The sequence below is a fragment of the Dermochelys coriacea genome, chromosome 5, assembly GCF_009764565.3.
Source record: "Dermochelys coriacea isolate rDerCor1 chromosome 5, rDerCor1.pri.v4, whole genome shotgun sequence".
In the NCBI taxonomy this organism is placed as follows: Eukaryota; Metazoa; Chordata; order Testudines; family Dermochelyidae; genus Dermochelys; species Dermochelys coriacea.
In genome coordinates, this window is record NC_050072.1 from 92,101,393 (window position 1) to 92,118,225 (window position 16,833).

The following is a 16,833-nucleotide window of genomic DNA, read 5'->3' on the forward strand; positions in this document are numbered from 1 at the left end:
ACAAGAAAGAGGCAAAAGTCTTCCAAGAAAAAGTACAGAAAGAGTATGTTCCTCATCTAACTTGTCTTCCACTGAGAAACGGCACCCAAGTTAAGCTCTTGAAGATGATCATATCTTGCATCAGCCTATTCTGACTAAGGTCTGAGAACAGTGGGGGTGGGAGGGAGAGCACATGACCTAGATATACTATCTCACTAGTCTAGGAGACCTTTGTTTTCCAGTATTTGCCATGACAATGGAACCCCCTGGTGAACATGCCATTATAGGAAGACTCTTCTCTGCCAAAGACAATAATCTTCCTGGCCCCTGGTATCTTGAAACCAGTTGCCTGAAATCTGAGTAACAACAACGAAGTAAAAAGGGTTATTCACCCAAAGCAGTCTCCACGTTAGTTATAGCAAAGAAAAATCCATCCAGCACATTAAATGCTACATCTGAAAGAAAAAATAATATACATTTGTAAAGAATGGAATATAGTATAAGACTTCATCTAGCCCAAATTCTACACATCCAAAATTACCTCCAGACAGCTGAGCCTGGGTTTGAAAAGAAACTCAATAATTATAAGAATTCTATGTAATAGCAATTACAAAAATTCAAAAGATCAGATTGCAGAATAGACATTTATTTTTCCAGCATCCTTAACTAAACTGTACCTCGCTCCATCAACATCCATGTGAAACAATCTTTGGCTGAAGCAGACTTTAGAGTCCATCACTTCCTAGAAATCAAGAGGGTATCCACTGTAGCAATAACTTTGAACTGAAAAATTTCAGAGTTTGGCAACTGTGCAGTACTGCTCTATGAAAGAGTTAGGTATAATGGTTTCTTTTCATTCTTATTTATGAATTATTAAGAATGAATTATTTATTCCTTCATTCTTGGTAAGAAATTTTGTAAATTAGTTTTTAAACTAATTGGTGTATTTTACTGAATTTTATACACCCAGAATATACTAATTGCTTTTCATTCTGACAGAACTTCCTGAAGAAAATTCTTTTAGATTAAAATTTTAAATACTGTAAATTCAGTTTCTGTGAAAAATGACTTAATATTCAACTGTTCTTTCTTTCCATTAATGAATTACAGAAGACTTATAAACTGTGATTTAGGAATCTCTGATTTCTCTTCAGTGTTCCATGTGTAATCCACATTTTTATTGATGGGAATTAAGCTCCAGCAGAGAGGGCAGAATATACCTCTGAGATCCTGAAGTCTTCTAGAAATGGCTGTTCTATTCAAGATGAAAATTAACCTTTTAGTTTTGTAAATTCCTTCTTTGTAAGCATTTATGTATAAATTCTTCTCTGCATTTCACAGCTAATTTGGAGCAAAATAATGTAAAATATAACAAAATACTGGAATGTGGTTATAAGCAATAGTATATCTATATTTTATTTCATGCGCAGGGTTTACAGATAGGGACACAAGAGCTGGAAGAGATGGGAGCCAAATTCTGTGTTGGCTTACTGCGTTTGAAAAGACTGACCTCTCCACTGGAATTCAATCTGCCTTCTAGCCTCCTTGACATTGAAAATGAGTTGATTGAATCAAGCTGTAAAGTAACAAGGTAAAACAAATGAATTGCATTTGTCTTTTCAAAGAAATAAATTTTCCATAGTGTCTAAAACATAAAAAATCAGGCAAAAGCTTACACAAATGAAGGTATTTAAAAATGTTTAGAATGTGTCCTACTGTCACAAGTGTCATGTACGTTATTAAATGTTGAAAGGTTTTATTTCATGGTTTAACTGATGACTACATTTGAAGCAAACTGGAATATCAGATAGCTTGAGAGATCAAAAATACAAATTGGTAATTATCAGCCAGATTTGTTGGTGTAAACTTGTATGGCTCCATTGACTTCTGTGCCAGTTTACCCCAGTGGAGGGTTTGGTTCTGTATTCTAATTCACTTTGGGAGTGTATGCTTCAATCATTGTTTACTATCAGTAAGAGGTCTGTGTGGAAGTGTTAATGGATAAAACCCATGGATATTTCTACAGTTCAGTGGAGGTGCTATAATTGATATTTTATTGAAGTGAATTAGTATGGGGGAAGTCAACTTAACAATTCTGCTGTTTTGCGTTTTGACACGAAACAATTCCGTCTAAGGTTGGGTTGCTAGAATGGTATTACAATGGCTTACATTGAGCTGGTTTCTCCTTGCAAGAGAAAAAGACAGACGCTTGCTTTCAGTTTTAAACAAAAATATTGTAGAGTACAGCAAAAATTTGGCAATAACATATAGAAACTTGATCTGCGCCTCCCCTTCCCCAATGATTTTTTTTCCCCCCTGTTCCTAGTATTGCGACAGTCACTTGAAGAATCTTGTTGGATGTATTTCAATAAAAGGCTTTCAGTTTTCTGTAAACAATCTATCATAGTAACAGCGTCTGTGCCTGACCATCTCTGTAGCGGGAAGATGCAGTTTTTCCATCCCTTAATGAGGGCACACAGGGTGAGATGCTATTCTAACTTTGCTAATGGTCTTAGCAAATGCCTATTGAGTATGCTCATTATAAATAAAAACTAGCTTTTAAATCCCCCCGTTCTCTTCCCCCCCTCCCCCCCATTTGTAGCATGGATTACTAGACACAAACTAGTTTTGGAGGTTGTCTAATGAATTTGTTAAGAAAAGTCTGGAGTTTATTGATTAGTTTCATTTCTTTTTATTTGAAAATGTCTTTCTTCCCCTCCCCTCATCTTCCCACTCAGAAACCTCTAAATGGAGTTTCCTCAAACTTTCCATTCTGAGCTTCAGTTCAGAGGAAAATATTTTGGAAAGCTTTATCCCAAAACAATACTTTTTTCATGAAAAGAGATTATAATAGAAATATATTAACATTAATTACAACTTTTGTGAAAGCTGTAATTGCTACTTACCTAGCGGTTTTTATTCAAGGGTCTCAAAGTGCTTTACAAATTGTTAAATCCTGCAATATCCCTGTGAGGGAGGGACATATTTTATAATTATAATTACAACCATTTTACAGATGGGTAAACTGAAACATAGGGGTTAAGTGATGTCTTACCCACAGTTACACAGGAAATCAGTGGAAGAGGTTTTCATTTGGAAGTATGTGTGGAGTTTAGTTCATGTATTATAAAACTTCTATTGTTTTTATTCTGTTTAAAAATGTAACTTTTTTTTAATATAATCAGTACTTACTTTAGGATTGTGTAACCATAACCTTACAACTAGTTTAAATCAATGAAGTATAATTTGACGTGTAAATGATGTCACTTTGAGTAACCGTTAATAAATGTGTGAAGAAAAAGCATTTATTGGTGGTCTGGTACTCTATAGCTTTGAGGTGTATTTTCCTTCATGAAATATTCTCTGCAGATTCCTCTTGTAGGAGTTCGTATGCTATGCCTCACAATCAATGGAATTATTTAAAGCAATAAACTATTAGGAGGTATGTGTATGGACCATGAGTTAAAGAATCCTTTTCCCCATTAATGGTCTTTCTCCCCCTGCTAAGCAAAAGCAGTTGCAAAATATTGCTTTTCATCTCTTGTTTTGATTGGTGCCTTTAATTTAAAAAAAATATAATGGCTATTAATAGTTTTGTAGTAATTTTCAATGTTTTTAGTTCATCTAAGGTTTCAATTCTATTCAAACTATCAAAATGGTGATTCTCAAAGTGCTTGGGCTTTAAAAAAATGCTTTTTGCAATAGTAACAGGTTTCAGAGTAGCAGCCATGTTAGTTTGTATTCGCAAAAAAAAAAAAGACTTGTGGCACCTTAGAGACTTACAAATTTGAGCATAATCTTTCTGAATGAATCCAGTGAAGTGAGCTGTAGCTCACGAAAGTTTATGCTCAAATAAATTTGTTAGTCTCTAAGGTGCCACAAGTACTCCTTCTCTTTTTGCGAATAGTAACAGGGTTATCTCTGACTAGACGTGTTAGATACCTGAGGTGAAGGCAGTGATTTCAAGAGGGCTGGTCTTTCAATTTTTTTTACCAGTTTTCTATTACCAAACCGCTAACTGAAGATTTCAGTTATTTGCTAAATTTACAGTGGAATCTGAAGCTAGTTTTATGAAGGAACAAAGGAGGCAAACGTAAAAGCAACTGGTATTCTCTGATTCAAACTGTCCCTCCCTTCTCTTATTTGGAGAATGTATGTACTTTGAGTTAGAGAGGAACTGAAGACAGGTAGTGGAAGGACAGGCTTTTCTTAACTGCAATTTGAAGTGGTCAGACCAATGGTCAGTTTTTGCATGCCACCGACCTGTTCATGGCTTTAAATAATTCAATGGCTCATATGATACACGATATTCTACAGCAGTGGTTCCCAAACTTGTTCCACCGCTTGTGCAGGGGAAGCCCCTGGCGGGCCGGGCCAGTTTGTTTACCTCCCACGTCCACAGGTTTGGCCGATCGCAGCTCCCAGTAGCCGCGGTTCGCTACTCCAGGCCAATGGGAGCCGCTGGAAGCGGCGCGGGCCGAGTGACTTACTGCAGAAGCAATGTAAAACCTTCCTCTTAGCTGGCTCAAAGTGGTTACAGTTTGAGCTGGATGAGACCAAGAATGCCAGGTCAGAACATTGACAACAAGGAGAGATTAGGAAAAGGAAAGAAGGATTATTAGGGGTGTGGGGACTATTTGGAAGGAGAAGAGAAGTGATAGGTCCCCAGGGAATGGAAACTGTTCTAGGAGGCAGCTTGATAGAAGGCAAAAAGTAGAGAGTGGAAACAATAAGGAGGGTCAGGTGACAGGAGCAGAAGATGGCTGTAGCAGTGCGATTGTGCATAGACTGAAGAAGGGAGAGATGTAAAAAAGCAGGTCAGGAAGAATGCTGTATTGGCAAGGTGAGAGAGTACCAAGTTGTGGACGAGGGTTTTAGCAGTGGGAACAGTGAAGAGGAAGGGTGGACTTGGTACGCTTAAGTAAAAAGACTTAGCAGAAGAATGGACAAAGGGAGAAATCAAAGGCTATTACATTACATAGAGGTTCCAAGCATGAGAGGCAGGAGGCATAGCAAAGCTGTCTAGAGTGGTGGAGAAGGGAGGTAGAAAAGAGTGATAAGCAGAAACGGTGTGTTCAGTTTCAGGAAAAGTGAATTTGATGTAGTACTGGGATGTCAAAAAAAAAAAAAAAGATGTCTGAGAAACATTTGGAGATGGTGGACTAGACAGGGAAAGAGAGAGAGTTGGTTTTGGACTCATCTGCTGTGATATCTCTCTTAAGCAACTACTTGGCCTGACAAAAATTGGTGACTTGCTGGGAGTGGACGTCAAATACAGATGAAGCAGAACTGTGCTTCAGTGTCCCCAACAGTACTGAATAGTCTATTAAAACAGGAGGTTGCCTAATATACACCCATTGATTCAGATACCAACCACAGTGAATCCTGTGCATGAGTTGATCAAGAGTGAGTGTAGAGGGAACAAAGGCAACGTGCTCCATTGGATAATTCTGCCTTATCTATTTAAATATTACATTTAGAGACTGTTTCTTTATATGTTTGTATAATGCCCACCACGATGTGGCCTTGATTTCAGTTGGGGTCACTAGGCATGACCATAATATTAACAGTAATAGCAGTGTCCAAAAAGACAGAAACAGAAAAGGAAGAGAATGAGGATCGAATAAAGAAGTAGTCAGCAAGGTGAGAGGCCACAAAAGTTCAGTGTCTTCCTGGCTAGTGCTCAATGCTTTTTCTGTGCCATCAAGATCTCTTGCAGGCTGGTAGGGAGGGAGGGAATTCAGCCTTGTGATGGAAACAGCCTGCCTTCCCCAACCTCCCTTTGGGGATCAAGCCAGTGGAGGACTGCATATTATTATCTACAAAATGCAGTACTTGTTTGTTGAAACAATTTAAACTTAAGATTTAAAATTTACAGAAACAGTATAAATCATGTCTTTCATCATGTTTGCTTAATTGTGTAAGACAGAGAAAGGGTTAGGACACAATTGCATGACCTGGAGTGTAGTGTTAATTGCAGCTACAAAACACATTAGAACAGTAGGTCACTGGAAAGGTCATTTAGTCTTTGTCCATGTAAACCCATAGAGTGGCAAATGATATTTACAATCTGTCAGTTTCTAGTTATTTTGCAGTTACATCATTAAAACTACCATAAATATAATGTGTTAGAAGTTTATTGAGGTTTACTTTCCTTTGAACAGAGTACATTTAAATCAGGAGGTAATTAAAGAAAGATAAACCTCTTCAATAAAATGAAACAGTAGTGTTTTTATGTTTGGGATGCCTTTATTTATTCTACTTAATTTTTAAGTGTTCGCTCTATTTATAACTGACATAATTTCTACAGAAAACATCTTGTACGATTTTTCAGGAGATTAAAAGCACAATTGAGTGTGTTAGCTGTAACCTCTAAAACAACTGAAATGATTCTATGCATATGTTTTCACTGCATGTTAACCATGGGGTAAAAAAATTGCAGGCTTAGTTAACCTGTGATAGTCTAATTTATGAGTATGTGACCACATGTGCAGTGCTGTCACTTCTCCACCTTACTCATGAGGGCATTCTGCACCAAAAAATAAAAAATTCTTAGAACAATATTTTAAAATTCTGTAAAATTCTGCACATTTTATTTGTCAAATAAATGCAGAGGCTCCAGCATGGCATTGGGGAGCACAGGCCACTGGCTGCACAGAGGTGGGAGATCACTGTGCAGCTTCCCCCCAGGACACAAACTCAGCGATGAGGCTGCACTTAACCCTGACACAGTGCAAGGACCCGGCCTGCCTCAAAAACACCCCAGAGCCCTGCCCCTCTGTGCCAAGTACACCAGGTGTGGGTAGGCAGACTCAGCAAGGCATGATCCAAGCGTGGAGGGGCTTAATGTAGTGGAATCCAGGTGTGGGTTTAAAGGGTTCTGTGTGGCGCAATCTGGGTGTAAGTGGCTCAGTGGGGGATCCGTGTGTGGAGTGGATCTGGATGCACAGGGGCTTGTTGGGGGGTTCTGGGTGCAACAGTAATGGGACTCGGGGGGGGGATCCAGGTGAAGGTAGGTGGGGCTCAGCAGAAGAGGTGTCCGGGTGTGGGGGGGATAGAGCTCGGCAGGGGGGTCTGGGTGTGGAGGGCTCAGTGGTGGGTTCCAGATACTGGGGGAGTGGGGCTCAGTGGGGTGGGGATCCAGATGCAGCTGGTTGGGTTTGGAATGATGGGGGTATGGGTGGCTTCTCAGGATGGTCCAGGTGTAGGGGAAGTGTGGGGCTCATCAGGGAGGTTCTGAGTGCAGGGGGGATGAGGCTTGGCGGGAGGGTCTGGGTATGACAGGGTTTGGATGCACAGGGGTTGGGCAGATGGGGGAGCACCTCCCTGTACAGTGATCCCTCCCCCTGCAGTTGAGGAGTGATGGGTGCAGGAAGCATGGGGGCGGGGGTAGAGTGTTAGCAGAGCTTCCTAGGCTGGGGGAGACATCTGGGGGTGGGTCTGACACAGCTCTGGATTCTGTGCACGGGAAGAGGAAATCCCGTTCTTCCCAGCCCAGCCGGGACTAGCAGCTGAGCCCAGCACAGAGTAGGAGCCGCTAGCTGGGTCTTCCCCAGTCCTGCCCTCTGCTCCAAAGTGATTTACCTCTCTCTACCAGCTGCCCTGGGTACCCAAAACATACTGCTGGGGCAGGGTCATAGAATCATAGAATATCAGGGTTGGAAGGGACCCCAGAAGGTCATCTAGTCCAACCCCCTGCTCAAAGCAGGACCAAGTCCCAGTTAAATCATCCTAGCCAGGGCTTTGTCAAGCCTGACCTTAAAAACCTCTAAGGAAGGAGATTCTACCACCTCCCTAGGTAACGCATTCCAGTGTTTCACCACCCTCTTAGTGAAAAAGTTTTTCCTAATATCCAATCTAAACCTCCCCCATTGCAACTTGAGACCATTACTCCTCGTTCTGTCATCTGCTACCATTGAGAACAGTCTAGAGCCATCCTCTTTGAAACCCCCTTTCAGGTAGTTGAAAGCAGCTATCAAATCCCCCCTCATTCTTCTCTTCTGCAGACTAAACAATCCCAGCTCCCTCAGCCTCTCCTCATAAGTCATGTGCTCTAGACCCCTAATCATTTTTGTTGCCCTTCGTTGTACTCTTTCCAATTTATCCACATCCTTCTTGTAGTGTGGGGCCCAAAACTGGACACAGTACTCCAGATGAGGCCTCACCAGTGTCGAATAGAGGGGAACGATCACGTCCCTCGATCTGCTCGCTATGCCCCTACTTATACATCCCAAAATGCCATTGGCCTTCTTGGCAACAAGGGCACACTGCTGACTCATATCCAGGCACACTGCTGACTCATATCCAGAGCATGGATCATGTGACTGCTCTTGTAGCTTCCTTTTGCTTCCCCCATCAGACAGTCATTTTTTCTGCGAGAAAGCAAAGAAATCTGTGGGGGACATCAATCCTGTGCAGAATTTCCCAAGGAGTACCACCTGCACTGGCTTTGTATCTGACTGTGACAAACAACAGAATTATCTGGTGCATATCCCAAAATGTATTGCAACACAACTCTGTTACTGTACACTTGCACTCACAGGGTGTTATGGGGCAATTTGTCTGCCCACTCCAGGAATTGTGGAAGGCGGTTTAACTAAGAGAACAAGCATGCTTTGTTTTAGATATAGTAAATACTAATCAGAAGATGAACTAAAATGACATAGAAAAGCATGAGTCAAATGAAAGCGGCCATTAATTACAAAATAGCTATTCCCAAGATATGCATGTTAACAAAAGTGGAGAACAGAAATTTCTATTAAAAACTTGTACTTTTCTATCTTCATTTAGCTTTAAATAACAAAAAGGCATAGCCAACTAATTGAATATACTTGTGGTTCAATATTAAGAATGTTCAAGAGACTAAATAACCAACCTCAGCCAAATTTATTGGCCAAAGATTAAAGCAATACACTACAGGAAAGACAGAGTTTTTCCATTACCGGTCCTTCCCAGGAGGCAGTCTCACAATGTGTTTGGTTCACCTTACACAGAAGATGTGCTTCCCAAAAGCCCCCTTAAACTCCCCATCTTTTATAGATGTCTGTTTACAAGTTACAGAACGCTGTTCACCATGCTTAAAGTTTAAGTGGCGAGATTGTGCCAGTTTTGTCTTTGAGGCCTCCCTGTACTCTCCGATCTTTTGTTTGAATATTAAATTCCAAATGCTAAAAGGCATGAAGGTACTCCCTAACAGAGAACATTCATACATTTACGTTATTCATATATACACAACATTGTACCTTAACACTCGTCCATCTAGTTTTTGAAAGTTGTTGTATTTGCTTCAGCCAAGAACTGAGCTGTTCTTATCCCTAGGCATTGTAGGATGTATACCTTAGCTTAAGTGTGCAAGAATAGTCATAGTACAGTTTATCATGATTACCCCCCACCCTCCCACACACACGCATTTTAATAATACAATGGGCATAATACATGTGTTGTGTGTGAATGTGTGTGTAACATACATATATTGGCTAACAACCTTCAAAATAGGCTAACAGGGTGTTAAATGGTTCTCAGCTTGGGGTTTGCCTTGTAACTCGGGGAGAGGTGTTGTCTAACTGTATGGTAATGATAAAGGTGTATGGATGACTGAATGCAATTAAGTCTGTCGTAAAGAACAAAGCCTACATGATACAATGACACTGAGTTTCATTTGAGGCACTCAAGCTAACAGCCTGATTTAAATGAAAAGTGGTTTAGGCATTTTCAGTGAGGGGAACTCAACTCTGGAACTTGCTTCCCCCACAGCTGTTTCAGAGGCTCAAGTTGTTGATCTTCAAGTCACTCTGCAAAGCTCCTCTTCTTTCCCAGGTTTTTTTGGGAAAAACTGAATGAGTGGATTTTTATAGTGTGGAGAGAGTCCTGATTTGAGAGGATTTTGTATTTTGTACATTGGTTATAATATGTTTAATATTTTATACTTGTTCCTAGAGTTCCAGGTGGATTATATTACAATAAATCTAAATAGATAACTTCAGGGTATGCAAAGCTTCACTTATGGATTTTTGTATAGAATGTATGGAACAAATGGTCAGATGATTGTTGGTGAGGGGGTGCATATGTATATGGACTAAAACCTAAGCTGATGTAAATAGATATGTCTCCATTAACTTTAATGGAGCTACACTGATTTACACCAGTTGAGGATATGGCACATAAAAGCTTGAAATAAATGTCGTAGTTGCCCAAAACAGGTAGATCCACCCCGTCATAGAGCTTTAGAATCTGATTTTTAAAAGTGAGCAGGAGTTTTGAACCACAAAGCAGTTCTAAGTGAAATAACTGGGTGAAATTCTGTGGCCAGTGTTATGCAGGACAAACTAGATTAGATTATTTTAATGGTCTCTTTCTGTTCTTAAAATTATATATTTGCTGAAACCTACTTTTTCTAAATTAAATGATGCAGTTGTCTATATTCTTTCCGCCATAAGGTTTTAGTCAATAATATTCTTAACATTTTGTCCCTAAATGTTCAAATATCACTACTGACTTTGAGTGCATCAGTTTTGGGGTGCCTGATTTTCAGAAAAAGTCCTGACTTTAAACAGTGCTGTGTACTAACCTTCTGAAATTAAACTCCTCCTTTAAGGTGTCTCAGGTTGTGCCCCAAATATCACTAGTTACTCTTGAAAATTTAAATTTAAAAAAAAGCAGATATTACCAGAAGTGCCAAAAACTCTCTTCTCTATTGTCTTTTATCCTACAAGTTTTCACAGCCAAATTATTCTTACAAACTCTTTTCAGTGGAAATGTTGATTGTTTTAAGCATACTGTTGATATTCGATACCATAACTGTTTTCAAAATGTTACTACCTGTTACAGCTTCCCCATTGTCTGGGTACCAGTCTGTGGCATATGGTCCCAGTTTCGGAGTCCCACATGCTTCCAAGACAATTGCATCTGAGTAGAGTGTATTCACTGTTTCTAGCTCAAGGTCTATAGGCCACACCCCCAGGATCAGACATTGTCTTTTACCTTTCTCTGGGATGTGTGGCACCACCACCCTGCTGCCCTAGACTTCAAAAATCAGTGTCTAAGACCTACTGAGTCCTCTCCAGTTGCTGCTTACACATGTTCCCTCAGAGCTTCGCTTAGGCTGTGGGCACTCCAGCCTTCTAGTTTAATTCCTTCTGGGACACATTGCAGGTGAACAAGGAGCACAGTCTTAGCAAAGGAATGTCTTAACCACAAAAACTTTACTTTTAAAACACTCATTGGTTACAGATCTTTGAAAACAACCAAAAGTCTTGTCAGATCTCACCCCTTCTGGTGAGTCTGTGGTTTGTCAGTTTTTTTTTTTTTGTTTGGATATTTCCTTCTGCTCTCATCCTCTTGCATATCCTCCTTACATATGGAAGTTGTCAGCCCCCACCTTAGCTAGAGCAGCATCCTGCTCTCAAATAGACCTCTCTCTGCCATGTGCTCCACTAGAAAACTCCACTCCAGCCTTCAATCATACATACCTCACCCCCTAGGATCCCTCAGTAGGAAGTCTTTTGCCTCTCAACTGTTGGCCCTCTCCGATGGAACTGATGGCCTCAGATTGTGGTCTGGATTACTGCACAGTAATAAGAGACAAGGGTAAGAAGAAGAGCTATGGGTAAGCTTGAAAGCTTAAACAGAAGTTGGTCCAGTAAAAGATATTACCTCACCCACCTTGTCTCTCTAGTATCCTGAGCCCAACATGGTGGCAACAACTGCAAACAATTCTCTGTGATAGTCCTTTACACCTTGTTGAAGCACCTTTCCTGGACTTGGCATGTTTTTGCTCTCAAATTCATCATACAAAATGGAGTTTATATTTTGAGATTGAAGTATCCTGCTCTATGCCACATGTATTTTGGCAAAGGGAGCCTTAGAGAAATCATGTAATTATCTTGAGCATGCACAGTAGGCCTAAGTAATATTCCAAAGAATTTTTGTCTGGAAATGAAATAAAAAGGAATTTTTGATAGCGTGGAAATTACAAACTGCATAATAATTTTCCCTTTACAGTTGCATCACTTCTATCTCAAATTCATTAGCAACAAACGTTGATTAAAATATTTCTAGTGGAGTTTGATAGCCAAGAGGATAAAGCTCTTTGTGGGATTGATTTTGAATTGAATTTGTGGTTATAAATGATATAGCTTTTGTGGTTCCAGATTAGTCCCCATGGTGCACACTAGAAAAAAACCACATGTAATTCAACATAATTTGTATTGATTGCATTTTTTGTTTAAGATTGCATCTGAGACATCACTGAGTTTGCATTTTATCTTGGCCTTAGAGGGGGTTGACTTCCCAGGTCACAAATAAAGTTAGTTGTTAGGCTTCATTAAGAGTTTGTGGACCAGGTTTCCCAATCTTCTAAGGTTATGTGGGGCTAAGTAGCTTTAAAAACAGCCAGAAATAGACATTAGAGAATTTCCCTTGAATAAGGGAATGCTTTGCTTCCTCCTACACTAGCTTCACCTGACCAACACACCCACTACTGGTGTAAGTGGAGAGGATGGGGCATGTCATGGGCATTTGAAGAGTGGAATTGGTAAGAAGGGGCATGGTAGAGTGTAGCTGCTTCCATAACACCTTACCACTTGAATTCTCAAAAAATTACAGTCCTGTAATGTGTTCATGAAGAAGAATAGAAATGTAATCATAGTTATTGACACTATTTCTTATCTAATTTTTTTTGTATGTTTTACTATTTGAATACTCAAAATGACACTATAGATCCTAATTAATCCCCAGTTAACAGGGACTTAAAATTAATTTTGGTGAAGTATTAAAAGGCACTTGTTAGCTTGATTGAATGATAGTGCCAAACACTATTACCTTAAACAGCTAGAGGAATTATTTGTGCTTCAAGAAAAGAAACTTTTTTATAGATCTGCGACCAATAAATACTGAACATGGAATGCTTCATTACCCTCAAGGAAAACTGAACGCTAGAGGAAAGGTAATAGTTTTGACTCCAATTCTGTGTATGTTGTATGCAGGAAGACTCTTAAGCCTGTACACTGTCCCACTGAAGTCTGTGCAGGCATAAGTATCTCCCCATGTTGTCCTGGGCTTCAGTATTATTACAGAATTTCTCTTCTGCTGCAATTGTCAAGATTTTTGTTTCCAGATTCTTAGAGCATGTTATGAGTGTGCCAAATTATAGAGGTGCCTTCAGCATGTAAAGGATTACCAGGTTCCCATCAGTTTAGGTGGTCTGATGGAATTATAAAAGGAAAAGGGAAGCTGGTACAGAGGAGGCTGTCATAGGGGATGCGTGTGTCCTGTCTCCTCCAAGTTCCAAACTGAGCTGGAAAGGTGTTTGGTGTCTATTACCCAGTAGTTTGAGTTGATCTGGTTTTGAGTTAGTTTGTGGTGGTTTTTTGGAAATAAAGCAAGACCTGAAGAAAGGATGTAGATCTAGAGACCTGTGGTTGGAACTTTATTTTTCCTTCCCCAGTTGGAGAGTTTGCACACCAGCCTACAGTGAATGTTCTAATTACTTATAAAACCATAAGGCCAATGTTTGAATAAGTTTTGTGTCTTTTTGTTTCACTGTTTTTATTTACATTTGGAATTCCTTTGACATCAAATCTATGTATAATAATATAGAAATTCTTCTATTTCTATGAAAATCACTTATTTCCCCCCTATTGTGCAGTTAAATGAGAATCTTTTTTTGGTATCCAGTGCTTCCAGACTTGCAAACTATTTTCACTCTTGATGTATTTTATAGTTTGTCACAGGAAATGTTGTTATAAAACTGAATAAAAATGTATGTAATCCAAATTGGATGGTGGTGATGATGATAAAGTAATCCATTTATGTCCAGATCCTTATTGGGTAGCATTCATCCCTGGGACAGGTCCTATTCACCATATTTTACACCTAAGTTTCATCCCAATAGAACAAGCTATTTTGCAGATGTGCATCATTTAATTCTTTCTGTTTAATTCATATGGTTTCTAGTTTTTACGTGCTGAAAGTTATTTCAACCTAGAACACTTATGGAGCTGATTTCTACTACAAATGTATAGGACATAATATTGTGAATATGTTTTGTTCTGAGTGTTCAAAATTCATATCCTTCATATTATATACGGGACCAGTAAGGAAGAGGGAGGGAAGTGGTATGCAATACTAGTGATGCACCATTTAATGTTCCTGGAATCATGAGCCTGGACAAGAATTGATTACTCCACATGTTGTCTGGATAATTCAGGGTAGCACAACTACACTTCCTATACACAACTAACTTTTGAAAGGGGAAAATATTTATTAGAGTTCCAAATAATATAAAACACTTATCACTCCAGAACTTAAGGGAAAGAAAAATCAGAAAACAGTCCTTAGGCCATGTCTACACCAGAAAGTCTTCCCAGTAGCATTTGTGCCGATGTATAGCTGCCTACATGGTAACCTCACAAGGGCATGTGCACACTTGGCTGCCTTTGCTGATGCATGCATCCTCATAGCAAGAGGTTGTATCGACACAAGACATGATGTCCTGTGGATAGACATCCCAATGTTTCTCATGCTGCTATCAAGTGCACAGCCTTGTGCACCACTTTTGCAATGCATTGTGGGACACCAACATTCCTCTCAAGGAATTGCGGAAACTTTGGGGTGTCAGGTTCCCACAATTCCCTCTATTCCATCCCCTAAATTTTTTTTTTTTTGGTATTTTTGTTTGTTTGTTTTTAATTCCCCCAGTTCCTTCCTTCCATCCCATAATCTGTTCTTCCTTGTGTCAGTTTTTAATCTCTCTGCCACTTCAGCAGAATCAAGGATGCTGAACAGGTCAGTGGAGTTCTCATGTCTGTTTTAGAGACCGGGCACTTGATTGTTCTGTGTTTGTGGAACTTCAGCGATCACAGTGGCCGGTCAGAGAGCAGTGAAAATGAGATTACTGAGAAGGAGTGGATTATGTGGATAGTGAATGAAAATTGTCAGCTGCACACATTAGTGCAGTGCTTCTGGGCTCATGAAACAAGCACGGAGAGGTGGGACTGGATTGTGATGCATACCTGGGAGGATTATCAGTGGCTGCAGAGCTTTTGGATATGGAAGGCCTAGAGTAGAATACTGAACTCACCTAAGTCTTCCTGCATGGAAATGCCAAAATGAGAGCTGCTTTGACAGTGGAGAAAAATAGTGATTGTGCTGTGGATGTTTGTGGCCCTGATTGCTGTCTGTCAGTTTGATGTTGGCAAGTCTATGGAGGGGGCAGTAGTCATCCAGTTGTACATGGCTTGAGCATGTCCTGCTGCCCAGGATTGTGACTCTGGGCAATGTTCGAGAAAGAAGAAAGGGATTCAATTCAATGGACTTCCAAAATTGTGGTGGAGCGACAGGAAGCATATTCTGATTCGCTCTTCTCCCCCCCCCCCCCCAACTTTGTTTCTGTGTACATAATCGGAAACGGTTACTTTTCCAGTGTTACAAAAGTGTGATGGATCACCAGGGATGTGTCACCGACATTATCTCTGGATGGTCAGGGAAAGTGCATGATGTTTACATCTTTAGGGATACAGGATATTTGAAAAGCTGCAAGCAGGGACACTTTTTTCTTGGAATGGCACATTTAGATCGGTGGGATTGTAATGCCAACTGTGATTGTTGGGGATCCATGCTACCCTTTGTTTTCCTGGCTCATGATGCCATACACTGGGCACCTGGACAACAGGAAAGAAAGATTTAACTATCATCTGAACAGCTGCAGAATGATGGTTGAATGTGCATTTGTAGACTGAAGGTACTCTGGAGATGCCTCATGAGTAGCCTGGATCTCAGTGAGCCAAATATTTCTATGATTTAATATTGTGTTTTACATAATTGCTCAGCAAAGGGGGGGACATATTCTTGGCAGGGTGGAGGGGGGAAGTGGAATGACAGTTTATTTTTTGAATGACTAGCCGCTATATGGCTAAATGACATGTTTCAGAGTAGCAGCCATGTTAGTATGTATCCGCAAAAAGAAAAGGAGGTCTTGTGGCACCTTAAAAACTAACATTTTATCTGAGCATAAGCTTTCGTTAGCTACAGCTCCCTTCATCTCACGAAAGCTTATGCTCAAATAAATTTGTTAGCCTCTAAGGTGCCACAAGTCCTCCTTTCCTTTAGATGGCTAAAGGAGGCTGTAAGAGTGACAGTGTGTCAGTCAGGCAGCATGCTGCTTTGTTTGTGTCTCTTCGTGAATAAACTGCACTTGGCTTATATATGAATTTTAAATGAATTGTTAACTCATTTCATGACTCTGAGGGGAATCAGATTTGGTGGGGGGTGGTCACGTCTGTTGTGTAAGATCGTATGTAAACCAGGATTTTCACAAACAAAAAAAATACTTAATAATCGTTTAACAAAGTGCATGGTGCTGATAGCTTCTGCATGAATCACAGGGCAATGTATAAATACAAATAGCAATTCTTCTTGTTTTCCCCTGGGTTCAGTGGAAGTGATACTGTGGCATGCTATGCTGGCAGGGAACGAATATGGCCCAAGTCCCAGGAAGATAGAAATGTACATGCAGTGTAATGGCTGTTGGGGTGCAAGTCTTTCGGAGTTTTGCTCTATAAAACTTTGTAGCACTTGGGTCTGCTGTCTGAGGATCTGTATAATATCTTGGTGCAGTTTCCTGTGCACCTCTAGGTCCTTCTGTCTTTCCTCAAAAGAGCATTCCCTGGTTTCATCTTGTAGCCTAAATGATGGATTGGTTTATTGATTAATCTCTTAGATCATTAAGTGGTACCTGTGGTTAAGGGTTTGGCCTCCTGAGAGGCTACAGCATCAGGAAGATTACCACCAATATTAGATTGGTATCGCTCACATCTGCTGGGGAACCCCGGAGTGTCCGACATTATCTTCATCATC

At 40.1% G+C, this 16,833-nt stretch overlaps 1 protein-coding gene across 13 annotated transcripts in view; it reads left to right on the forward strand.

The window, feature by feature from the left end:
* Positions 1-16,833, forward strand: part of AGTPBP1 (ATP/GTP binding carboxypeptidase 1) — a 174,394-nt gene that overhangs the window by 137,980 nt on the left and 19,581 nt on the right. For 11 of the 13 annotated variants that reach the window (XM_038402651.2, XM_038402649.2, XM_043515137.1 and 8 more), the window contains one exon: positions 1,410-1,570. In XM_038402651.2, coding sequence (XP_038258579.1) covers positions 1,410-1,570 — 161 coding nt within the window. Of the gene's footprint in view, positions 1-1,409; positions 1,571-16,833 lie in introns of those variants that run through there. The other 2 variants (XR_006281636.1, XM_043515144.1) reach the window with 2 other exon arrangements.